The 27268-nt window shown below is 44.3% G+C and overlaps 1 protein-coding gene across 1 annotated transcript; it reads right to left on the bottom strand.

The window, feature by feature from the left end:
* Positions 1-8044: 8044 nt before the first annotated feature.
* Positions 8045-26030, bottom strand: LOC131698927 (CD209 antigen-like protein A). Its single transcript, XM_058993987.1, has 5 exons — positions 25891-26030; positions 15903-15995; positions 10805-10956; positions 10481-10605; positions 8045-10356 (listed from the first exon to the last, which is right to left on the bottom strand). Exons 1-4 carry the CDS (start codon positions 26015-26017, stop codon positions 10576-10578), a joined length of 402 nt encoding a protein of 133 aa, XP_058849970.1. The 5' UTR covers positions 26018-26030; the 3' UTR covers positions 8045-10356; positions 10481-10575.
* Positions 26031-27268: the final 1238 nt, after the last annotated feature.

Consider the following 27268-nt stretch of genomic DNA (forward strand, 5'->3'; position numbering starts at 1 on the left):
GAAATGTATTTGTTTACGACTGTAAGTCGCCCTGGATAAGGGCGTCTGCTAAGAAATAAATAATAATAATAATAATAATAATAGTGAGCTGTAACCGAGCTTGAAGAGATCATTCATAATCCACTACTGCAGGAGATCAGCATGTCTGCCTACAGAGTGCCCTGCACTGCCACCTAGTGGCTAAACCTGCAATACAGTGCGATCATTGTCATTAGAGGTCTGCTTGGGCCTAAATTTAAAACCCGTTCCAAACCCGACCCGAGCGTGAGACCTTTGAAATATTTGCATACCCGACCCGACCATCTCCACAAATATATTCCAAACATACGCTATTGAAACTAAGTACCTTCAGTGTAGAGTATTCCGATTTCCAGTTAAAACGTAAATAAAGAAACTATCGCTCTCAATTAATCATATCTCATTTACTTCCTTTCCTAATAATCCAACACTGTGTTATTTACCATAAATAGCCACACAGAAGATGCTCTTGCAAATTAAACATTCAACAACAAATATTACACCACAACCATGGCTTTTTTATTTTCTATCAATTTAGGGTGTCCAATTATTATTTAAGCTTGGCTCACCGCTACCACCCCTGTGCTGACTCGGGAGCGGCGAAGACGAATACACGCTGTCCTCCGAAGTGTGTGCCGTCACCCAACAGCATCTTTTCACGCTGCAGACTCACCATGCAGCCACCTCGGAGCTACAGCTTCAGAGGACAACACAGCTCCGGGCAGCTTACAGGCAAGCCGGCAGGCCAAACTACAGGGGTCACTGGTGTGCAGTGAGTCGAGGACACCCTGGCCGATTTCCCTTCTTTTTGCTGTCATATTTCAGTAATATTTTGCAAGATTTGCATTGTACAGCCACGTGGACTTTTATTATCGCTGAATACAACAATGTCGTAATTTTTCCAAACAGTGAATTTAGACGTACCGTTTCTAGCAATGTAATGATCCACTGCTACATATTCACCTGTTGATAGTTTTTCAGCCTATATATTTTAAATGTAGAGAATCTCTCCTTTGCACACATTTTTGGTTAACTGACGTGCACACTAGAAGTCCTCGCCACTCACGGCAGCGCTTCACTCACGTGAGTTATTTCTAGACAGGCAAAAAAGAAGAGGGAAGTGATTTTCAGAAGCACTTACACACAGAGGAAGGAACAAATACTCACTAAAAATGAAAAACACCATAATCCACTCACTGATAACACACCGACCCGACCCGAGCCCGAACTAGAATATACAAACTACACCTGACCCGACCCGAGCCCAAACTAGAATATACAAACTACACCCGACCCGACCCGACCCGAGCCTGAACTAGAATATACAAACTACACCCGACCCGACCCGACCCGAGCCTGAACTAGAATATACAAACTACACCCGACCCGGAATATTATAACTATCCCCCTTAAAGTGTTACCTTATAGCTCTGTTAACATTATCACTGGCTTCTCTTCTACTGTGAAGATTTTTTTAAAACATTGATTCAGGATATGCAGAAATTTATAAATCAACTCTGTAGGTGGAAAATTGCTGCTGCTTCCTGGTACCCAATCACTTCCTGCTGTATTTAAAGACTGGTACAGACCCATCTTATCCAGATTAAAAATACCAGGGAGTTTGTCCACACTGTCCCTTGAGGCCTTTCCTCTCTCCAGTGCAGTGCTACTCAACTCTGACCCTCGACGTCCATTCCAGTCCAGGTCTTTATTCCAAGCAGGTCCTCAGTTAGTGATCTGCCTCTTCGCAGGTTCAATCTGAGCAGATTCAACTGTTTTAGAACTCCTGCTTGGAGTAAAAACCAGGACTGGACTCGATCTCGTGAGCCAGAATGGAGTGCCACTGCTCTAGTGTAGCACAGGAATGTGTGAAACAGGCATTTGCATTTAGAGCACCATGTGATTGGAGAGGTCTGCCGGAAATCATAACTAATGAGCTCAGCAAAACAGACTTGAGATCATTAGAAACGTGTGCTGGTAATGTGTGTTGTAATTGTACATGATGATACTGTGTTGCAAAGTGATAATTAGTAGCAGGTGCAGTGCGGATGCAGTAATTCCAATAACAAACAGACAACAAAGTCCAGGTGAAATGAGGGTTTTAATGATTAGAAATCCAATTGTCTGATGATCAGCCAGAAAACAATAATTATCTGGCAATACACAACTATGTGTATTGCACAGTAATGAAAAAGTGTTGCAGTCCTGCAAACAATAAACACGGTACAAAACACACACAGTTAGACACACACGATCACCGGTCCAAAATGAGTGCTCTCAGTGCTTGTGGTCAAGTACAATATATTACATGCTATTGGTGAAAAACAAGTGCTGTGGTGATCCGGCTTTGTGCTGGCCCCTGGCGACAGCTCCGGATTTGTGTTTAGCCGTCTAGTGCTATTTAACAAAAAAACCACACACAGTTACTAAACAGAAACTCTTTCTTTTATTTTTGGGATATCTCCCGGTCCTTCCAATCTCCTCGTATCTTCTAAACCCAAGCGAAGGAACCGATTACAAGTCTCTCTGTCCCCTTTTTATGCTGTCACGCATGACCCCTTGGTAAACTAATGCAGCTGCCTTTACAATCAGTGCCTGCTACATTGTTTAAATTCCTGGTCAATACTTTCTTGCAACAGAGACTTGCCTTCTTCCAGACTGGCCAACTCCCCGACCTGGGAAAGAACTGTCAGTCCAGCCCGTCAAAAGAACTTTCTCCTCACTGCTTAGCACCCTCACAGGTCGGGAGGGAGATTTACAACCAGAACTCATTATTTTGCCGTCAGATATCCACCGCTCTGAGTGGAGCCGAAGGAACACTCGGCTGAATCTATCTTTCCCATTACTCCCCCCTCCCAGGAAAAATAAACTGCATTTTGATGGTCTTTCCCTGCACTGTGTACCATATGGTACATGAAGGGCTGCAATGCCAGATACCACGAGTTATCCGGGCATTGCTGTCCTTCATTGTGCTTAACCACTTGAGTTGGGCGTGGCCTGTGACAAGATCAAATGAGTGTCCCAGCAGGTAGTATCGTAAAGAGTGAGTAGCCCATTTAATGGCCAAATACTCCTTTTTCGACTACAGAGTAGTTGTGTTCCCGAGGTAGCATTTTGTTACTGATGTACAGTATCGGGTGTTCTACTCCGTCTACCTTTTGAGACAAAACAGCACCCAAACCCACATCCGATGCGCCGGTGTGGAGGATGAATCTTTTCTTGAAATCTGGTGTGATAAGAGTGGGGGCCTGGCAAAGTATACGCTTAATAGTATCAAACGCCCCCTGACACTCAGCTGACCACTTAAATAAATTTGGATCACTCTTTGGTGAGGTCAACTAAAGGGTTAACCACTGTGGCATACTCGGGGATAAAGCGGCAGTAATAACCGGCTAATCCCAGTAGTGACTTCACCTGAGTTGGTTTTGGGGATCGCTGCATCAACCAAAGCCTGGATTTTAGTGACTACAGGTCTCACCCTTCCATTCCCCATTACAAATCCCAAATATTGAGTCTGTCTTGGCAAACGCACATTTTCTCAAGTTAGCTGTCAGCCAGGCTACCCTTAGAGACTGAAGGATAGCTGCAATCCTAGCCAAATGGTCTCGCCAGGTGGAGCTGTATATGACCACGTCATCAATATACGCTGCTGCATATTCATGATGTGGGCAATAAACCTGGTCCATCAGTCTCTGAAAGGCAGCGGGCACACCATGTAGCCCAAACGGCATGGTTTTAAAGTGAAACAGCCCCTCTGGTGTTGAAAATGTGGTTTTCTCTGTAGAACTGCGTGTTAATGGGATCTGCCAGTATCCCTTCGTCAGGTCCAAAGTGGAGATAAACCTTGCCTTACCCAGTCTGTCTAAAAGTTTGTCGACCCGAGGCATAGGGTACGCATTGAACTTGGCAATAGCGTTTACCTTCTTGAAATCCATGAAGAAGAGGTTGGTGTCGTCTTTTTTAGCCACTATGACAATATGACTGCACCATAGGACTGCTCCTGGAAGGTTCAATCACCACAAGTTCGAGCATGTCCCATACCTCTTTGCGAACGCCACTTCATCGACTTTCTGGGATTCGGTCTATGATATTGCACGGTATTGTCAATTAAATTCTCATGCCATGTAATAGTGGAATGTAGTATTCTTTGGTAAAACTAAGTCAAGCTGATGTATGTTTCAACTGGTACCATCATTAGTTTAATCAGTGTTTGACAGAACCTCTAAGGGTGCGTTTTCAATGTGAGCAACAACACTCAAGCGTGTCTGAATTGTCTGCTTGACTTGGTTTCGTATAGTTTACCCCAGTAGCTCTGATGAAGGCACAAGCCCAAACATTTGTCTGTTATAAGTTTTAAGTTTTACCTGTTCGCTGATTGGTCGATGTTTCAACATCCCAGGCTGGAGAGAAGACGAGGCTTCCCGCATATTAGTTGCAGAGGCTTGTGGGATTGGCTGGCTCACAGGAAGTGAAATAGAAGCTGAAACAGGTGACCCAGGAAGCACTGAATCGCAAGGTGAGTGTGTGACATTCTGATGTGTGTGTGTGTGTGTGTGTGTCTACTGCAATGTTTATACTGTCTGTCTTCGTGTTTAATGTATTGTTGGTACCCTAGTGTGTCTGTGTGTCACGGGTGGGGTGACCTGAGATAACCTTGACGATAATACCTATGTAGCTGACGACTATGCCACCTTGTTTTTAATAAGGCAAGGACCTTATTAACCAAATGATAATTATACTCTCCCGTTCAGGTTTTTTGATCCCCAGGTTCCCACACACAATGAAACCGTATTGGGTAAAACAAATTTTATTGTTCTCGACAGGGTACTAAAAACAAAAAGGATTGCTAGACTAAAATCGAAAAAAGGACCACACTAGGTAATGCCAAAAACAAAACAGAAAAAAAGCAAAAATCCACAGCACACTAAGACAATCCCCTCCTGTCGGTCACTGGCTCCAAGACAAAAATAAAAACAAGGTTCACATAAAACACCACAGTCACGGACGTAACACAAAAATGGGACAAAACAAAAAGAAATAGTCTGGGGCTAAATCCCACGCTCCCGGGGTCTCCCCCTCCAACTCGCTTGGTCCGTAATCGGACTCCTCGTCACTGGTAGGACAGCCGCTCTTTGCTGGAACTCTCCCGGCCGATCGACCACCACCCCGAAGAACCTGCGACCAGAAAGCAGGGTAAAGAAAAAGGGGCCGTCAGGAACTGTACCACAGGTAGTAAACTGCACCCCGTCCTCCGAGTTCTGATCACTTCCCTTCGGCCAGTCTTTCACTTCGCGTTTCCCTAAAAAAATAGACTAGGAATTTGTCTGTCTGTGTAAACAATAACACAAATAATCCTTTCTTCTTATTTCTTTCAGTGCGGGTAGCATTCAGAATATAACCCCTCTCCCAGATCCGTGGGGAGAAAAGCCCAGGTGTCCAAAAGCAGGGACACCAACCAATAACCTGTATCTTGTTCCAGAAACAGTTCAATAACAAAAGCGAGTGAACAAAAGAAAACTATGTTGGTTATCACATATAATAGCAGCCACAAAATACAGCCTTCCATCCTATACTGTCCCGCACAAAAAGATAAGAATAAAGAATAAAAAAAAACAGTTTTTCCAAACCCGTTGGATCCAACGATTAAAACTCTGGCCAGTTCCCTCAGCAGCGTTCCAGCCAGAAGAAAAATAACACCGTGTAACAATTTTTTTTTTTTTGTTCCTGGGTAGTAAGTGTTATTTCCTAATTGCTTATGCCTCAAAAGTATAGAAAATGGCTATTATTCCCCACAAACTTTGCTTTTGTGACCAGGACAGTGATATTTTGAAATTTACCTATTTTCCAGAACATTCCAGATAGATTCAGTGCTGAGTAAACTTGGAGTAACTTCTAGAACTTTCCAGTAATATAAATAGTAGTATAAATACAGGGGCCTTTAGCCCACCAGTTCAGTTTAGTTCCAGCTGCCTAAGTGGATACATATCTGCATTTTTCTGAGATGGCATCAAGAGGCTGCAAGCATCCGGCAGACGCATTTTGCTATGTCTGCGGCCAATTTATCAAGACAAGAGTGAAAAAGTACTCCGTGGAAGCATCTGCTAAGATGTGTGAGACCTACAAGGCATATTTCGGCATGCCTGTCGGGGATCAAGACAAACCCTGGGCACCTCACCTGCGAGCACTGCAAAAAAACTCTGGAAGGTAAGATGGACAATTGTTGCTCGGAATTTTATGTTATAAAATTTGTTAACATTTTTAAAATTGTAAAAGTTTTTAATTTTAAAATGTTTTACAATTTTCAATGTTATTGAAAAAATATATCATACATGAAAAATGTTGCGAGAATCTCTTACACATTAGTCATGGGTGAAATAAATGTATTTTTGTAGGATGGTACAGAGGGGAAAAGAGAGCCATGAAGTTCGCTATCCCAAGAATTTGGCGGGAACCCACTGACCACTCAAGCAACTGCTACTTCTGCATGGTGGACCCTTCCAAGCGGACCGAGTTCTCTGTGGGGAGGAACAACGTCAAGTGGGAGCCACTGGTGGACCCCCGGAAGGTGCTGATGCCAACACTGCACATCAAATTGGGCCTTATGAAACAATTTGTCAGAGCTCTAGATAAGGAGTCGGCAGCCTTCAAGTACTTTCAAGACTTCTTTTCTAAGCTGTCTGAGGCAAAGGTCAAAGCCGGTGTCTTCGTCGGACCACAGATAAAGAAGATCCTGGAGTGCAATGAATTCCCCAAGAAGCTCACTAGTAAGGAGAAAGCGGCTTGGAACAGCTTTGTTGCAGTGGTTCAGGGCTTCCTGGGCAATCACAAGGCCGAAAACTATGTGGAGCTGGTTGAGACTCTGGTGAAGAACTACAGCACAATGGGCTGTAGGATGTCCCTCAAAGTCCATATCCTTGATGCTCATCTTGATAAATTCAAGATGAGCATCGGAGGAGCAAGGCGAGCGCTTCCACCAGGATATACTGGAATTTGAACGCCGCTACCAAGGACAGTATAACGAGAACATGATGGGAGACTACATTTGGGGGCTGATTCATGAAAGTGATTTACAGTATAATCGTAAATCTCGAAAAACTACTCACTTCTAAATCTTTTGTAGTCATTTTTGTATTACTTTAGTATAAATACATGTTAATTTGGATTCATATGTTGTTTTTTTCTGACTTTATGTGAACGAAAAGACACAAATTTGCCCGTTTTCTCATTGGAAATAGGTAAATTTCAAAATATCACTGTCCTGGTCACAAAAGCAAAGTTTGTGGGGAATAATAGCCATTTTCTATACTTTTGAGGCATAAGCAATTAGGAAATAACACTTACTACCCAGGAACAAAAATTGTGTTACATAGTGTAATCCAGCAAAGAGTCGATTTCCCAAGATTTATTTCGATTCCCAACTCTGAGCTGCTCGCCAGCAGTGGCAGGGATTTTCAGCAGGGACAGCACCCATTGGAGAGCACACAGCACAGCTAGGCTGACTGCAGGAACAGCACCCATTGGAGAGCACGCAGCACAGCCAGGCTGACTGCAGGGACAGCACCCATTGGAGAGCACACAGCACAGCCAGGCTGACTGCAGGGACAGCACCCATTGGAGAGCACACAGCACAGCCAGGCTGACTGCAGGGTCAGCACCCATTGGAGAGCACACAGCACAGCCAGGCTGACTGCAGGGACAGCACCCATTGGAGAGCACACAGCACAGCCAGGCTGACTGCAGGGACAGCACCCATTGGAGATCACACAGCACAGCCAGGCAGACTGCAGGGGATTTTGTTAAACACATGATTACATCATCCATAATCTGTGAATAAAGGTGTGTGTTAAAAATAGACTAAGTGGAGTGATCTCTCCTGTACTATTAGAGCCTTCTACAGTGTTGAGTGGAGTTCTCTTTCCTATAGACCTCTATACAGCTTTGCAGTGTTGAGTGGAGTTCTCTTTCCTATAGACCTCTATGCAGCTCTCCAGTGTTGAGTGAGGTTTTCTTGGCTTTATAACTCTAGATCAGCAATGTTAATAGTTAGAATAAAAAAATATTTCACATTAAAAAATGTTTATTAATTAACTCAAATAATATACAAACTTGAATAGTCCCCCCAGAATCACTACCAAATACAGCGCAGAGGGGTCTGCAGAGTTCAATACAAATACAAATAGAATAAAAAATAATAAACTCATATAATATACAAAGCAATAGTTTAATCAACCTGCTGAAGAACATTGTACAAGTAAGACATTGCACTGAAACCTGCATCTCATAATCTTGTTCAATTTGACTCTACAATCTGGCTAAATATTTATCACATTCTTCCAGAGTTTGGCCTTTTGTGTGTGCACTCTGCTTTATCAGTAACAATGCAAGCTTTCTGGCTTGTGAACTAAACAGACAGCCAGCAATTGTTTTTACAAAGTGTTGTAAAAACAATGGCTAACCAGCACAAGCCTGCTAAAGCACAGGAACATTTACCAGGGTGAACTTTTATAATGAGTATCAGTGCAGGGATATAAAATGATAATACTAATCTGCTGAAGTAGTTGTTTCAGTGGGTTGCTCTATTGTAGCTCAGAGCAGAGCCCTCGGATATAGTTTCGAAATGTCTGGATCCTGTGTGACTAACTAGTCATCCCTCTTGTGAACAACTAGAGGGAGCAAAACTCCAAAGACTCGGTTATACAATTAAGCAAAACATAATGACTTTGAGAAAGACTCCACTTGGTGAAATATCTTAATTTCATAAGTTATCTTCTTTTAGTTTTCTTGTCTGACTTCATTTACTTCACACAATCATAAACTCTGCACAGTCTGGTGCCTTCATCAGTGTGCTGATTCAGACTGTTTGTGGGGGTGTGCTTCTATCAGTTAGGTAGGGCTGGCCCCTCCCTGTGAGGAATCAGGTTGAATCTCCCCATCATTACCATTAAGCCTTTGATTCCCAATCTTGTTGTTGGGGTCCTCATTCAAGATGTGGAGCTTTCTTCACTGATCGGGTCTTTCTGTCTCTCCCACTCTGCATGGTGAACATGATAACTGTTTATTTATTTATTTATTTTTTTACAGGAGATCAGGGTTCGGGAGTCCCCTGGGTGTATGTGTGCAGTGGTTTTAAATAAACACTGACCTTTCTGTTCACATTGCTAAACTACCTGAGATCAGTTTTATATCTCAGCTGCAATTTCATATTGTGAGATTCTTAATGTTTCAGCTTTGTTTATGAACAAACAATGCAATTCTGTTGTCACGGCCAGACTTCATTCAGTACAAACAACCACCAGCTCATTGTTATCTCTGCTTTTTCATAATGTGGAATCAAACGGTTAATATGGTAATGTTGGGGGATGACCTGCATGCTTGTCTATCTGAACTGAGTTTCTTCTATTCTTTCTCGTCTCTCTTTGTGCTTCAGTGACGTTAGTTTCCTTTTTTCCTGATTGTCCTGTGTGGCAGGGCAGAGGAGAAGCCCTGAACATTGTTAGAGGGGGCGGGGCAAAGCCCTGCCTGGAAATCATGTATTGGGTTGTGTTTATGTAGCACGGGTGAATGTGCTGGCAAAAGGGATTTTGTGTTTATTAAAAAGACGAGTGTTTTGTTTATTATTGGTTTGAATGTGGTCTGGCACAGGCGGTGTTAGCAGCTCGCCTCTGACAGACAGCTCATGAGAATGCGTGGTCAACAGTCAGTGATTATTGACAAATTGACTGTCGGCCACGCAAACCAAAACTCTCGTGCAGAATGTGTCCGTCTTCAAATTAATTAATTGGGTGTTGATTCGGAGATGACCTTGAGTATATGAACCTGTCTGTTTCTGTGTTCAAGGTGGGTGTTTGAGGGAGAGGGAGAGAGAGAGGGAATAGGGAGGGGGAGGGAGACAATCGAAAACGAAAGTAAAAATAAAACTACAGGATCAGTGAAGGCGACTGCCCAGCCTGACCTAGGTATCGTTTTGTTTTTATGTGTTCGTGATTTGTTTTGTTTTAAATATTTATTTTTGCTCTGTGAGCGTTGTTTTTGTTTAATTTTATTTTTAAATAAATACGCATGCACCAGCGCTTTCACCCGAGTACCTGCCTGTGTGTGTCTGTGTCAGCTTTCTGCTCTGGGGACGTCGTCACTCGGTCAACCTGTCACATCCTCTTTTTAGACTTTCATTGCCACAAATTGTCACAAATCCTTTGATATTGTTTTTTGCATGAGACATAGAACCAGGTCTCATAGGAATTCCAGTCTGGTTCTAGTCGTGCACAGTCTTCACCAGACGGGTCCTCTTCCTTATGGTCATCAGGCTCATTACCACCATCACTCCTAGTGACCCAGAATCTGAAAGAGATGAGGAGCAATGCCAGTCAATATCACACAATATCAGCAGAAAATGACTAGGTTGTTTGCTGCTGTATCCTTTTAATCCTCAGCAGTGATTTCAGAATGAGATTGAAGCTCGTACTTTGCCTTGTCATTGAGAGGAGTGTCGTCCACCCAGAGCCAGACTCCTTCAGTAACAGCATCAGTCAGACCTATCCAGTGGGAATTCCATCCAGTCTAGGCTTTAGCTTTATCCAATAAGAATCTCTACACAGAAAACAAACTCCCTTTAGCAACAGTTTACAATGGAGCTGTAACATCATGAGGCAAAGAGGGGTGTCTTTTTAAAGAAAGAGAGACCCTTACTGTACTTAAAGGAAATTAAGAAATACATGAGAAGCAATTTTTCCTGACAGTTTGTTTTCTGCAAAATTATTTTTAAACTTGAATATTTGCAATACTATACCTGCTCTGCCTCGCTCTCTATAATCACCAGGTCTGCTCCCATTGACACACAGCTAGCCCGGCTGGAGTTCCAGTCCATTGTATCAGTTGAGAAGTAGTAGCACTTTCCATTGGACTCCACCCAGTTCACTGGACAGGCTTTACAAACCCGCTCTGCACAATGAGAGAAAGAAAATGTGCCTGTTAAACAGAAACACCTGGAGATCTGAGGGTCTGGAACCAACTCCCCAGTAATGTTGTTGAAGCTGACACCCTGGGATCCTTCAAGAAGCTGCTTGATAAGATTCTGAGATCAATACGCTGCTAACAACCAAACGAGCAAAATGGGCCGAATTGCCTCCTCTCGTTTGTAAACGTTCTCATGTTCTCAAGAAGAGGGTTGCACCTACAACACAGGGCTAAATTCTCAGCATTAGCATTAGCATGATTTTATGGGGGGCAGTGGTGACTGTACTGACAGCCAAGACTGATACCCCATTGAGTACCCCACCCCCAAACCAGTCAAACCTGACCCGTCTGGATCCATGGAGAGAGACACAGATACAGTAGATAGGTGAATATAATCTCTCTCTCTCAGGATTGTGGGATTGTGGGAGGGGCTTGCGAGCTGAGAGCGTGGTGTTTGAATAGTGTAGGTCTGTTTTACAGCCTTTTTTTTACTATTTTACATGCTTTCTAGTTTAAAGAGATTTGACATCCTTTTCTTTAAACTTTGATTTATTTTATTTTTTTTTAATGATCATTATTTGTATTACTTATTTATTAATTTATTGGTTTGGCCGGTTGGATGTTTAGTTTGTGTAGCCCCAGGATGGGCTCTCACTCCGGCGGGATGGAAGCACTAACACAGAGACATGTGTTCAGGCATTTCTGACAGCGGGGTCGCGCTTCAGGACGTGCTGCTATCTGTGGGTAGGATTACTGGTTTTAATAACATCAAGTCCGCTTCTAGGATGAATAAGGCTATTGCTGTGTTTTTAAACCAAGAAGCACTAGTAAACAGGATTGTTGAAGAAGGTTTCAGTATTAATGGTGCTTTCATAACTGCAATGCCCCTATCAACCCTACTAAAAAAGGTTATCTCAAATATTCCTCCTTTTATCCCCAATGCTATGATAGAACGTGATAAAAAATGTGATAAATTCCGCTAGGCTGCAAAAACCAGAAATTAAACATGTCTTGTCCTTTCGCAGACAGGTGTTTGTGTTGCTGCACAACCCAAGGCAGTATTTAAGTGTAGCCTGGAGATTTGTGGGGGAGAGCAAGGAGTGAAATATTTTTCAACTTCAGACACAATGAAATACTTTCACTGCAGTGAAGAGGGTCATATGAAACAGGCCTGCCCTAAACTCAAGAGGGAGGCTGCTACGGAGGGCAGAGCAGATGAAGGACAGGGGACTGCTCAGGCTGAGGGTGTTCGGGGAGCGCAGGTGGAGGAGTTGCTGAAGAGACCCGTGCCTGCATCCAGAGCTAAGAGGAGTCTTGCCACAGCAGAGCCGCCCACAGAGACTGAGTCCACTGTACAAGAACACACTGCCAATTCAAAAGGGAGTTTCACAGCAGTGATTAAAAAAAGAATGAAAATGAAAAAAGGAGAATCAGTGCTTAAGGCAGCTCCCCACAGTGGCAGAGGGGGGTCTCAACCCAGCATTCCAGGGGAGCCGAGCCTTGTCTGCGGGAGAAGACAAGGAGGAGGAAGGAGAGCTCTCTGACATCTCGCTGCTTTACGACATCCCGGACAGCCAGCACAGAAATAAAAAGTTGTACCCGCTAGAGCTGTTCAGTAGATTTATGGATGAAACTAAAGGTAAAAGGGGAGTGAGATTGCAACTTTCTTCCCAGATTTGAAACTGTTTTTAATTTAGGCTAATATAGTTTTAAGAAAAGTAATTGAGTTTGATAGAAAAAAAGATTTTGTTTGAAAAAGTTTGTGAGCACTGCTAGAAAAATGGTGGGTGAATGAAAAAGCTCTTAAATGGATCAAGTCACTTCTATAGCTTTTACCCTTGTTTTCTGTTATTTATTGTCATATTTTTATTATTCATCTTAATAGAAAGGTTTACTTTAAGCTATTTTAATCTAAATGGCTGCCGTGATGTTAATATGAGAGGCCAGTTACTTGATTTTATTGAGTCAAATAAGGCAAACTCTATTTTACTGCAAGAGACTCATTCTGACAGCAGTACTGTCAGAGTGGAAGGGGAAGGTGATTTTAAGTCACGGCTCTAACGTTAGTGCTGGGGTGGTAGTTTTATTTTCACTGGGGCTGGGAGCAGAGATTGTGTCTGTGGAGGAGGTCGTGCAAGGGAGGCTTTTAAAAGTTGAAATTAAATTAAATGGGGGTTTCATTGATCTTTATAATATTTATGCTCCTAATTTGGGCATTACAACTATTACAAGGCACTCAGTTCATAGATTTTTATACTGTTATGGGACAACTGGAGAAGAGAGAAGAGGCGTTTCTCCAGTTTGAGGCAGTGGTGGGATGTGGAGAAAACTCAAATTAAGATTTTCTGCCAGTAATACACCCAGAACATCACTAGACAAATGAATGCAGAGGTCAGCCAGTTAGAGATTGAGATTTTAGAGATTGAGAGAGCGCTGGCCACAGCACGGAGGGGACATATCGCAACCTGAAAAAGAGGAAACCGCTCCTGATCAAGGGGTCGCTGGTGAGAGCAAGATTCATTGAACTAAGAGACATGGATGCCTCCACAGCCTTCTTCGGCTTGGAGAAGAAGGTATCTGAACACAAGCAGATGCTGTTACTGAGGCTGCCTGGGGAGAGAGATCTCCAGCACTGCGGAGCTTCGTAGGGCCGCGGTGGACTTTTACTCTGAGCTGTATCTGGCTGAGAAGTGCGACCAGGAGTAGACGGAGTGGCTATTGGAGGGTCTCCCTAGCCTGAGTGAGGGGGAGCGCTGCGGCCTGGACAGGCCTGTCTCATTTGGTGGGCTCACGACCGCCGTCACACAGTTCTCCAACAACACAGAACCTGGGCTGGATGGACTTCCGGCTGAGTTTTATAAACACTTTTGGAAATGTCTGGGAAGTGATCTGCACAGGTGCTGAAGGAGTGTGTGGTGGAGGGAGATCTACCCCTGAGCTGCCGCAGGGCAGTACTGACTTTTGTTACCCAAAAAACAGGCGCCCTGTGTCGCCATTGTGGTGCGATTATAAAATCCTCTCCAAAGCTCTGGCCAGCTGTCTTGGAGAATGCTTGAGCGCCATGGTGTACAGAGACCAGATGTACTGTGTGCCAGGGCGCTAGATTTTGGGCTGGTGTCACTTGACCAGGAGAAAGCTTTCGACAGGGTGGACCATGGCCTTTTATTCCACACACTGGAGGTGTTTTGTTTTGGTCCTGTTTTTATCTCTAACATCAATATTGTATACCCTGATATTTTTAGCTTTAAGTTTAATAGCAGTCTAAGCCAGCCTTTCCCAGTGGAGAGAGGGATCAGACAGGGCTGCTCTCTGTCGGGGATGCTTTACTCGCTATCCATTGAACCGTTGCCACATCGGCTGAGGGAGCGTCTTGCTGGCTTGGCCATGCCTGCCCTCCCCTCCGCCCAGCCCGTCTGTCTCTCAGCGTACGCCGACAACCTTAACATTTCTGTGACCACTGATAGAGACGTGATGGTGCTGGAGTCCTGCATGTGATGCTTTAAAAGAGCTTCCTCAGCGCAGGTGAACTGGGCCAAGAGTGGGGCGTTCCTGGCAGGGAGCTGGCTGGGAAGGAAGGCCTACGTGCAGCAAAACTGGGAGAGTGTTTTGGTGAAGGTGGCAGGGAGATTACAGGGCTGGTAATGGCTGCTGAACCGCCTGCCCTTCAGGAGGAGGGTCCTTGTGATTAATAACTTGGTGGCATCCATGCTGTGGCACAGACTGGTGTGTTTGAACCCTCCCCCAGGGCTGCTGGAGCAGATCCAGAAGAAACTGGTCAATTTCTTTTGGAATGGAAACCATTGGTTGAGGCCAGCAGTGCTGTACCTGCAGTGGCGCGTCCTGCATGGCTTCATGTCCACGAACCGCTAGCTAAGCCAAGTTGACCCAGATGTGGGGGAGCAGTGTCCCTTCGGCCCCGCCGTGGAAACAGTGTTTCACAGACTGCCCACGACCCCGGCCTGCTGACGAACCTCAGGGTGCGTTTTACTAAAGCGCTGTTCATTTTTAGTATTACATATTCTTACATATGCCGCTATCGGTGTGCCCTGGTCATCTTTCTTTATGTCTTGACGGTGTAGCCGTGTGTTTTGTTGTTGTATTGTTTTGCAGCGTGGATGGGAAGCCCCATCCATATTAAAAACCGCGTGCAGAAGGTGACTATGTCCCGAGTTAATTGTTTAAATTTTTGATAATTGTGAGATGGTGACCTGTATATAAATGTCAGATGTGTGACTACTGTGCACTGTCTTTTGCTTTATTAACTGTGTGTTTTATTTTAAGATTTTGAGTGTATTTATTATTTACTTTTTGTTTTGGTTGTATTTAAATAGCAGCAGAGCTTCCACCTGCCCTGCAGCCACACACCTACATTCATACTACAAACTACATTTAAATAATAACAATAATAATACAAATAAACACAGGGGCCGTGTGTACCCCGTCACACCCACACACTGTGCTGTTAGAGGCTGGGAGCTGCTGCTGGGAGCTCAGAGCGTCTGCAAAAGCAATGTCAAACTTGAGGAGCTCTTTAAAACAGTCCAGCACTGCTAGCCCTGTTCACAAAGCTGCAGCTCAGGAGCTAGCTAACAGGTGTTTCAACAGGGTGTGTGGATAAATACAGCAAGGCTGTTCTGCTGTTGGCTTACAAGGAAACTTGATTCACAGTATGTGTTCACTAGATTGCACTCTCTACAATACAGACACTCTGCTGATCCAGTCTGTGTGGGTAAAGGGAACCTGGCAGCTAGAACTGAAGAGCTGGCCCTGAATTCAGGTCAAAGCACCTTAACACCCAGACTAAAGGGAATAAACCATGGCTGAGTATTGACAATGAGAAGCACTCTGAATGATTCCAGACATCATGAAAAGGTAAGGGAGAATGTAATGTAACATGATGACACTGACAGCAGTGCTATTCATGGGCTCACCCGCTGTGCGGCTGGGGTCTGTCTGCTGCTGCTGCTGGGAGCTTGGAGCTTCTGCAAACTTCACTGTAGCATAGGTGACATCGTCTTCCCTTCCTGGGAGTGAAGACAAACAAAACACAGGAGAAGTGAACATCTGATCTGACCATTTTACTAGCAGAGCATCAGATAGTAGGCTCTTATTAACAATCCTTTAAAATCAAGTTCAACTTAAAGCAGCACTAAACAAGGCTTTATCAAATCCATTCCCTTACCTCTTACTGGCTTTAAATTATTACTGCCCAGCCTTTAAAGGAGAGCTAACCAAGTCTGAAAATCCATTGTCTTACTGCTTATTATCCCGAGCAACATTATCTGTTCCTTTGTTTATGGTTTAGAGAAACGCTGAAGGATGAAAGTAAAATAACCTTGAGTGTTTGTTTGTTTTGTTCTGTCTTGTCTAAGCAATTCGCCAAAGGCCAGAACTTACCCGGACATCACTGCACTTTGTTTCACAAAGACCTGTAATTACACCACAAGCACTTTAGCACGCACTGTGGACTTGTTCCTGCACCTGCACACAGTTAACCACCTTGCCACAGTGGGGAAAAAGTATTTAAAGCCTATAATTTGTAATGAATAAAACTGAAGATCCAGAATAGTTGTGTGATTCGTATGCTGTGTATGACAGCTCTGCACAGTCCAGTGCACTTCCTGCAGAGCGCTCTCGCTCGCTCTCTCTCGGGTTGTGGGAGGGGCGTGGGAGTTTGGGAGCGTGTGTGAGTTGTTGCTAGTCGGCTCTCACTGCATTCTTTTTTTCTATATTATATATATATATATATATATATATATATATATATATATATATATATATATATATATATATATATATATATTTAAATATATAACGGCAGAGATTATATTGTGTTTGCTACTACAGACACCATGAAATGTTTTAATTGTGGAGCACAGGAGCATCTTAAACATACCTGTCCCAAATTACAACCGAACCCCCCTGCTAGTACTGCCGCTGGCGATGGCGAGGCAGCCGGGGAGGCTCGGGGAGCTCAGGAACAAGAACCGGCGAGACAGCGACCTGTACCCCCACCCCGACGATCGAGACCAGCTGAAGTGCAGGAGCCCGTGGTGCAGACTGCTGCCCCGGAGACTCCCGCAGTCAGTGCTACTGTGACTGAACGTGACGGCATGTTCACAGGAATAATTAAAAAAAGAAAAAAAAAAAAAGCATTCTGGGAGGGGAGCGGGGAGGAGTCGATCTGGGGCCCCGTTTCGGTTTCCCAAGCCAGCAGCGGAGGGTCTCAGCCCCTGTGTGCGGCGGGGCCGAGCTCCGTCTCCGTGGACAGTGGCAGTCAGGGTCAGGCACACCCGCCCCATACTGCCGCTCCGGGTGACTCGGAGCTAGGAGGGAGCGCCAAGGCTGAGTCTCATCTTGGCCGGGGCGAACCCTCCTGTTCGGGGAAGGCTGAGGACGTGAGCACCAGTTCTCATGCTGGTGCTGTCGCTGTCTTAACCCCGGATGCTCCTTCTGAGCCGACTGGAGCTGCAGAGACGGCGTTGGTTGCGGACCAGGAGATTGAGGAGGCAACCCTAGAACCGGAGGTGACCGTAGAGGGCGAGTGGAACATGGAGTGGGGGATGTCGGAATGCGGAGAGGAAGAGGAGGATAACGGAGAGGTTCCTGACTTCTTGCAGCTCTCTGACCTCCCGGCCAGCCAATCCTCCAAGCGAAAATTATACACACTTGCTCAGATTAACAATTTTTTTAGGTAAGACAAAAGGTAAGAGGGGGGTTGAAGTTTCATCCTTTTTCCCGGATTTGAAATTGTTTTTGTTGTCTGTCAATATTATTCTCAGGAAAACAACTTTGGCCGAATTTGATCAGAAAAAAAACGCTATCGTTTGAAAAAAATTGTTAGTAGTTCCCGTAAATGTTTAACTAAAACCAAGCATTGAAATGGATTATTTTACAGTGCATACTTTTATCCTTGCTTGTTTTATTTTTTCAAATGCATGCCTCACTTTGTTATCCATGGAGAAACTAATTTTAGCAACTTTTAATATTAATAGTTGTAGAGATTTTAAAAAGAGAGCCCAATTATTTGATTTTATTAACCAAAAAAGGGCAGATATAGGTTTTTTTTACAAGAGACGCACTCAGACAGCGCTAATCAGGCTCACTGGCTGTCTGAGTGGAAAGGCGATTGTATTTTAAGCCACGGCTCGAATCTCAGTGGGGGGGTTGCTGTTTTATTTTCTCCTGGATTGGGCGCAGAGATTTTATCAATTGATAAATTTATACCAGGGAAACTTTTAAGAGTGCACGTTAAGCTTGGGGGGACTTTTATTGATCTTATTAATATTTATGCTCCTAACCTAGGGGGAGAACAGATTTTATTTTTTAATAAATTATCAGAGTTATTGGGAAAGTGTGACCCGGTACGTTTACTCGTGGTAGGGGGGGATTTTAATTGTACTTTGAATTTTAATCTTGATCGCAACCACGGGGAACCCCATCCCCAGTCTGTCTGTAAACTGACTGCTGTTGTAAATACACACAACCTAGTGGATGTTTGGAGAACTGCTCATCCCAATGTTAAACAATATACTTGGATTAAATTACAACATAGTCAGCTCTCTGGTGTGAGGTTAGATAGATTTTATACCACTAGAACTCACAGCAATAAGTTTATTGGTTGCCATATTTCCCCTTCGCCATTATCTGATCACCACTTTGTGTCCACCACTGTTTCTTTACCTTCTGAAATTCCTGTTAAATCTTATTGGCATTTTAACATCAAACTCCTTCAAGACCTACAGTTTTGTGAAAATTTTAAAATTTTTTGGGCCAATTGGCAGACACAGATGCGTCACTTTGACATCCTGAGACAGTAGTGGGATATTGGTAAAGTACAGATTAAAGTGTTTTGCCAACAGTACACTCAGTACTCCACTAGGTGTGTGGCAGCGTCAGTCAGTGAGCTGGAGAGAGAGATATTGGAGTTGGAGAGGCAGCTGGATGGCCAAAGCAGTGAGACAGCGTGTCAGAACCTACGGGAAAGGAGGCAGTGTCAGGGCAGGCTGCTGGAGGAGAGGGTGCAGGGCTCGCTGCTCAGGGCACGCTTCACTCAGCTAAGAGACATGGATGCTCCCACAGCCGCCTTCTTCGGGCTGGAGAAGAGGAGGCTAGAACAAAGACAGATACATTGTCTGAGGCTGCCCTGTGGGAAGGAGGTGAGCAGCCCAGCGGAGCTGCGCCAGGCGGCAGTGGAATTTTATAGTGAATTATATAAATCTGAAGGCTGGATGCGGCACAAATACATCAAGGTCTCCCCAGATTGAGTGAGGGGGAGAGCAGTGAACTGGATTCCCCCCTCACATTTCAAGAGCTTTCCAAGGCTGTTATGCAGCTGTCCAACAGCAAGGCACCCGGCATCGATGGACTGCAGCCGAGTTTTACAAGCACTTCTGGCCCTTGCTGGGTCAGGATCTGTACCATGTGTTGACTGAGTGTATCAGGGAGGGAATACTCCCACTGAGCTGTCGCCGAGCCGTTATCACCATGCTGCCTAAAAAGGGGGACTTGTGTAACCTTAAGAACTGGCGTCCAGTGTCTCTTCTCTGTTGTGACTACAAGTTGTTTTCCAAGGCTCTGGCTGTCCGGCTGCGGGGCTGTCTGGCGTCAGTGGTGCACCGGGATCAGTCTTACTGTGTGCCCGGTCGCTCCATCGCCGACAACCTCTTTTTAATTCGGGACCTTTTAAATGTATCCAAACCTTTTAACCTGAATTTTGGCTTAATTTCGCTTGACCAAGAGAAGGCATTTGACAGGGTTGATCACAAATATTTATTTGCCACATTGAAGGCTTTTGGTTTTGGTCCTGTTTTCATTTCTTATATTAATCTTTTGTATTTTAATGTGTTTAGTACAGTGAAGTGAACAACAGCCTGAGTCGGCCCTTCCCAGTTCAGAGGGGGATTCGGCAGGGATGCTGTCTCTCCGGAATGCTGTACTCCCTCTGCATAAAGCCCCTGCTGCATCAGCTTCGTCTGCACTTGACTGGCCTGGCAGTGCCTGCACTGCCCCACGCCCTGCCCACACAACTCTCTGCCTATGCTGAATGTCTTTGTCACTGGAGACCGAGATGTAGCCACCCTGCAGGATTGCATCCATACCTTTGAGAGGGCTTCGTCAGCCCAGGTCAACTGGACCAAGAGTGGGGCGTACCTGGTTGGCAGCTGGAAGGGTGCTACTCCTCCCTCCTTACCCCAGACCTTGTCCTGGAATACAGTTGGTCTCAAGATCCTGGGAGTGTTCCTGGGTAATGAACAGTTTATGCAGCAAAACTGGGAGGTGCTGCTGGAGAAGGTTCAGGGGCAGCTGCAGAGATGGCAGTGGCTTCTCTCCCAGTTGTCTTTCAAGGGGAGGGTGCTCATCATTAATAATCTGGCTGCCTCCATGCTGTGGCACAGACTGGTGTGCCTGAACCCCCCCCCTGGACTGTTGGAGCAAATCCAGAAGAGCTTGTTGCAGTTTTTCTGGAGCGGGCATCACTGGCTGCGCCCCATGGTGCTGTACCTTCCCCCAAATGAGGGGGGCTTGGGACTGATTAACCTCTCTTGCAGGGTGGCTGTTTTCCGACTGCAGGCAGCCCAGCGGCTGCTTTACTGCACGGGGCTGTGCTGGCAGGGGCTGGCCTTCTCTCTGCTGCACCGGGCAGGCCGGCTAGGTTTGGACAAACATCTTTTTTTAATTTCCCCTGACAGATTCCCCAACTCAGGACTGGACACCTTTTATAGTACTATGTTTAATGCCTGGCACCTCCTTCACACCAGCAGGACTGACTCCTCCCTGTGCAGCCAGTGGATATTCGAAGAACCCCTGTTTTTTAATCCTATTTTTAATCACACTAATTTTAATTCTGTCACTATGTGTGGTGTGTTTCTAAATGCTGGACTTACAAAACTGGGCCATCTTATTGAATTCACAGATTTTCGGTGGAGGTCCAGCAGGGAACTGAGTGTGTTGCTGGGTATCAGATCAGAGAGGTTCCTGGAGAACATGCTGGCTGACCTGAAGGCCTCCTTGAGCCCGGCTGTCTCTGGGTTTGTGGAGAGGTGTCTGACGGAACGTGTGGTCCTCGAACCCGATCCATTGTTCCCCACAGTGCTGGTCTCTCTCTCAGTCCCCCTGGCGAAGGAAGAGCAGCCAGGGAGGCTGCTGTCAGTGCACAACCTCACTGAGCTGCATTTTCATGCCACAGAGAAGAAACAACTGTACCACCTGTGTGTTAAATCTCACTGTTCCCCCGAGTTGAGAGATCTGGTGGATACTAAGTGGAGGGCACACCTGGGGGTGAGCGAGGCCGTGCTCCCGAGTTGGCGCTCTCTGTATAAACTGCCCCTGCCCAAACGCTCAGGAGACCTGCAGTGGCGTGTGTTGCACAGCATTGTGGCCACAAACCGCTACTTGAGCCATGTAGAGCCTGGAGTGAGTGAACAGTGTCCCTTCTGCCCTGCCTCCGAGACTGTGTATCACCTGTTCACTGACTGCCCCCGATTACTTCCTTTTTTCCAGCATTTAACAGACCTGTTGGCATCTTTTGGTGTTATTTTTAGTAAAACGTTACTTGTTTTTAGTATCACCTACAAATCAAAACAGCGTCAAAAATGTGTGCTTGTTAATTTTATCCTTGGTCAAGCGAAGTTAGCCATTTATAAATCTCGAAAAAACAAGATTTTAGCCACTGGTTTTACCGATGCCTGGAGTGTTTTTAGAGTTCTGCTTGTTAGCAGGATTCAGGTAGATTTGTTTTATTACCGTTTGGTAAAGGACTTGGACAAGTTTAAACAGAGGTGGTGTGAGGAGGGTGGGCTGTGTGACGTGAGTGAGGAGGGGGAGCTCAGTTTGTTATTTTAACCTTGTCACTCTAAAAAGATTTATTTTGTAACTTTGGTTGTTTTTTTGACAGCTTAATTGTTGTTGTTTTTTTTGCTGTGATGGTTTCCTTTTGTGGCTATCTTGTTTTATGTATTTTGTCTTTTGTTTCAATAAAGGGATTTTAAAACTCAAACTCTCTCTCTCTCTCTCTCTCTCTCTCTCTCTCTCTGTGCAGCACTGTGGACTCAGGCTGTTGCATCCTTTACTGTGCAGCGTGTGGTTTTCTTCACACTGCTCTGTGGCTCTCGATACTGTATCGCCTTGTGCATCATTTACAGTAAACTGTCACACTTCTCTCTGAGTGCAGACCACACTGTACCAGCTTGAGGGAGTGTGAGAGAGTACAGTGGCGTAGTGTACAGTATCTCACAGCACAGAAGTGGCATGTTAAACAAATACATTAATACATTAATCAGCCATTGCTGTGGACCTACGTAATAGAATACACTCGTGATTTCCATTACACGAGAGTAGATGTTAAAACTTCATGCTGATTTGAACTCGGCTCTCGCCAAGATAAGCACCAACTAAGACGTAGCTTTACAGTAAACTAATGTGATCCATATGTGTCTCCCTCCATTTACGTTTCCTTCCATATGATGATGTAGATATCCTTCTGTCTGGTGTTAATGGCTGAAGTGTAATGCTGGCTCCAGGGATCAGCTTATTTTGCCTCCCTGGTGCATCAGCACACACAACAGCTGCGATGCTGGCTCCGGGGATCAACCACAGTGCGGCCTCCCCAGCGCATCAGCATGACAACCGTCTGGATTGAGCTAAGTAGGGTACATCTCTGGGGTTTTCAAGTGGGCACCTTCCATCCTCAGTGTTTCGTCGACTAGCCCATGACACCTCAAGAGGGCTCGACGGTGATTCTGGGGTCCCAGCATCACTCCCCTCCGTCCCCCACTCAACTCAGCCCAGCTTACTTACCTGTACATCAGCGTTCTTTCTTTCTATTGTGCTTGAGATCCCCAGCCAGAATCTTTCCGTCTCAACCACAGCCAGTTGCTGCTCCTCTCTGCTGCTTCAGATAAGTTCTTCACTGTGTGACGCAACTCTTGGCCACTGAATCCGATGTCTATGAGAAACAGGGTTGTAGAGTGTGCCACAAATCCTCGACAACCCACTTCCACTGGGTAAACCCGAACTCTCCATCCTCGCTGTTCCGCTTCAGTGGCTAGTTGAGCATACCGCAGTTTCTTCCTCTCATACGCCTCATCTACAGCATCCTCCCATGGCACTGTTAACTCTACCAGGTGAACAACTCGTTAGTGACTTGTGACTGGGATGGGCTGAAAAGAAAAAAGATTATTTTTGTTACTGTTTAGGACCAATAAATTCAGGACCAATAATTTTCAAAGTTAGGCTAAAATTTATATTTACAAAATGAATTATTCATGTAATATATTCTAAATGAATAAGACAACATCAGTATTACACTTAATAAAATAATAGTTATAATAATGAAAACATACATACTGTTAAAAGGCTAATAAGTCAATTGGTTAAAGTCTCCTGTTAGCATTAAGCTTGCTTTGCAGTGGTGTATTAGTGTTTGCTTTCTAATTGTCTGTATAATGTTATTGAAGGGTTTTGTATTCAATAAGCTTCATTGATAAACCAGGAGTTGAGTTGAGTTGAAGTTGGAAGGCAATGTGTACAGCGTGTGAGCTGCAGTAATGTAAGAGTGGAATCTGTCTGCATCCAGCTCAATTATTGATACAAGAGTTATTTCTTCACCACATCCGAACCCCGATATTACAGTGAGAGATATGCGGGCGGTAATGGGGCGTGCAATGAAGTCTGTAGGAGGCTGAAGTTTACTTCTTATTCGCCAGTTGCTTATTTGCCCAGCTTCTTATTCGCAAGCTTTTAAGTGCATAAATGTATTTGTCTATGTTGAAGAAGTAGCCTTGAATTTAACTGGTTAAATCACTTGGGCCATCGATTTCTCTGTAGGTACCTGAAGAGGGGCAACCGCTCTACAAGCCCCACTTGTATTTAGTCCAGCCCAACATGGTTTACTGGGGCAGAACAGAGGGCAAACATACCACATATGCCAATTGCACAGCTTCTTTGCTGGAAAAAAGCCTTGTATTTAAAGGGTTAAATCACTTTGGGCCGCAGATTTTTCTGTCGGTACCTGACAAGAGGCAACCCCTCTACAAGCCCCACTTGTATTTAGCCTGGCCCAACGTGGTTTACTGGGAAAGAACAGCGGGTAAATATGCCACATATGCCAATTGCTCAGCTTATTGTTCGCTCTTTATGGATGTACGTTGAATAAGTAGCCTTGCATTTAACGGGTTAAACCACGTTGGGCCGGGCTAAATACAGGTGTAGCTTACAGAGGGGTTCCCCCTCGCCAGGTACCTGCAGAGAAATCGGCGGCCCAATGTGATTTAACCCGTTAAATGCAAGGCTACTTATTCAACATAGATACATAAAAAGTGAATAAGAAGCTGAGCGATTGGCATATGTGGCATGTTTGCCCGCTGTTCTGCCCCAGTAAACCACGTTGGGCCGGGCTAAATACAGGTGTAGCTTGCAGAGGGGGTGCCCCTCGCCAGGTACCTGCAGAGAAATTGGTGGACTAACGTGATTTAACCAGTTAAATTCAAGGCTACTTCTTCAACGTAGACAAATACATTTATGCACTAAAAGCCTGCGAATAAGAAGCTTCTCACAAATCTCAGATTCAAAATGCATCCAGAGTTAAACATTGCCTTAATCCTAAATGTGGACATCCTCACTGCAACACAGTAAGTTAACCTCTGTATATGTATTAGTGAAATGTACATTCAATGCATATAGAAATTGAAAATTGATGTGTTTGAGTGGTGTTTATTCTGAATAACCGAAAAATAACCGATTTTACCAAATAATAATAAAAAAAACAGAAAAAAAACAGAACTAAACAAAAAATAAAAATCCAATGCCTAGTCCTAACTTGGCATGGTTAGTTTTAGTACATTTCAAGGGCGAGGTTCAGCAAAACAAAAATAAAATAAATTTTAATAAAATCACGGAAAAGTCAACAAATAATGTAGTTTTAGCTACATCAACATACACAAGAGCTTTTAAATAGTAGACCTACAGCAATAATATAAAGACTTGACTACTGACAAGTTTAAATGTTACTTTAGAGTACAATAGTGCATACTTCAGTTTCTGGTTGGAGTCGGGTCTCGTTTTCCACGATTCTGAAGCAGCATGTTGTAAATGAAGCCTCTGTATGTTGGTAAAATTTTGTTCTCCGATGCATTTGTTCTTCCGTCTACCCCCTTGCAACACTCTCCTCACAATGGATTGTTCTGTGTGGTGTTTCTTTCTGAGAGGATGCCATCTCATTAACAGAGCAGCAGTTCACACAGAAGGACCCACACACAGACACCCCTACACACAAATGCACAAGCACAGAGACACACACACACATACATAGTACAGCTCAATTTCAAACAAGTCAGAATTACAGACAGTTCTTAGTATTTTAAAAGTAGTTCAAAAGGCAATATATTGCAGGATGAGTTCTGATTTCTGGTTTGTTTGCTGTAGTCAGCACTACCCATCATTTTCACTCCTAAACAAATATTATTTATGTGCATATTTATTAAAATCAATTAGACTGAGACCATTTCTCCCAGTGCAATTCAATACATAAACCAGAAACAGAAAACTTGTATCGTCATTCCAGCAAACTGTTTAACTTTGTTGAGAAAAAAAAAACATTAAAGAAATTGAGAAAATAATCTAGTCAAAACGTGTGTAACTGAATTTATGAAGTTTCCTTATTTCTAAATGTAGCATTATTGAGTGTTTAATAGTTATGGATGAGCAGAAATATCCTTCCCACCTCCCCAACATTAGAAACCCGAGTCTGGTTACAGCAAAGCAGCTCTTTACCACTGCAAACTGGCAAAGAGAGTTACACAGCAGAGTCTGAGACCCAGTCAAGTGTGTCAGCAAAGCACAGAAAAATGTACGCAGCAATTTTAAAGGGAGCCCGTTCTTCATGTAATAAAGCATCAAGTTTACAGAGACAATGCTCACCTGCACACAGTTTAGCAGCTGCTTGGTCGCCTGGTTTCCGAGTGAACTTGACACTGGAGTAGAGAACTTCACCAGACATCTTGTTAGATTGTTGTAAGATTGTAGCAGAATGGAGGGAGACCAGCATGAAGCTAACACAGGAAGAACTTATAAGATCTGGAGTGGCTATTTAAAACTCAGTGGCTATGTAGTCTTCCTGTATACTGAACAACTCAAAATCAACAACACATCTTTTTTACAGTGGTTCATTCTGTAAAGAGGAAGCTACAAAAAACAGCACTTGTTTTTCTCAAGAAGGATGATTTTTTTTTTCAGGGTGTAGTATTCAATTTTATAAGCTGCACCCCTCTGTGATTTAGTATCTTTTGAAGCATCCCTGTAAGGGGAGCCTGTATTATAGTATGAGTTAGTGAACCCGCTGTCACTGCACCTACTACAGCTAATATCTCAAAACCATTGCAGCTGCAACTTCATATTTCCAGTGTTGTGGAAACTCTGCAGCAAAATCTAAACACACCTTTCACATTGACCTGTGACCTAATGGCTGCCACATTGGGCACGCTGTGTACGTTTGCTGTAATTGATGATCATTTTGGACAACCCCTTTACTGAATACAAGTGAAATGCAACAATGGGCTGATTACGCAGAGGAGAAGAATGCTTCTACTTTTCTCTACTCCGACTCGCTGGAGGCCATGATGTTCATCTTCCTTCAGTGTACTGACTGACGCAACGTACTGACGATAATCGTGCACCCCCCCCCCCCCCCCCCGCTTCACGGTTTGGTTCTCACTCGACTCAACAAACAGCCAGTGGAAAAATCACCCGCACTGCGAGGGCTGGGGCCGGGATGTGCCAGTGGAACAGGGTGTCAGTGTCTTTATAGTAGTAGGAGCAGCACTGTCTAGTGCACAGCTACTGTGTATTGACAGCAATAAAAAAGGAAACTTGATTCACAGTGTGTGTTCACTAGATTGCACTCTCTACAATACAGACACTCTGCTGATCCAGTCTGTGTGGGTAAAGGGAACCTGGCAGCTAGAACTGAAAAGCTGTCCCTGAATTCAGGTCAAAGCACCTTAACACCCAGACTAAAGGGAATAAACCATGGCTGAGTATTGACAATAAGAAGCACTCTGAATGATTCCAGTTGTAAGATTATGGTGCCAGGAGTGGCGTGCCTTTTAATGATGCCAGAATAGGTGCCGAAGGTGTAGGAGAAGGAGGAAAGCACAACAACGAAAGTGTGTCTGAATCACAACACTTTATTATGAGCCTCTATAGAAATGCATTCAATTATATAAGCAGCAAGTATAATACTGAACATGGATATTACCCAGATTCTAGAGGGAACACAGGCGACAGGCGTCTGTCCTTC

This window comes from Acipenser ruthenus, chromosome 20 (assembly GCF_902713425.1).
Source record: "Acipenser ruthenus chromosome 20, fAciRut3.2 maternal haplotype, whole genome shotgun sequence".
In the NCBI taxonomy this organism is placed as follows: domain Eukaryota; kingdom Metazoa; phylum Chordata; class Actinopteri; order Acipenseriformes; family Acipenseridae; genus Acipenser; species Acipenser ruthenus.

Excerpts from the sequence above, each read along its gene's own strand:
- LOC131698927 (XM_058993987.1), bottom strand. The coding sequence starts at position 26,017 with ATGCTGGTCTCCCTCCATTCTGCTACAATCTTACAACAATCTAACAAG. Across the intron at positions 10,957-15,902 it reads AGACCCCAGCCGCACAGCGG|AGCGGGTTTGTAAAGCCTGT; the intron begins GTGAGCCCATGA and ends CTCATTGTGCAG. Across the intron at positions 10,606-10,804 it reads TAGAGAGCGAGGCAGAGCAG|AGATTCTTATTGGATAAAGC; the intron begins GTATAGTATTGC and ends TTTTCTGTGTAG.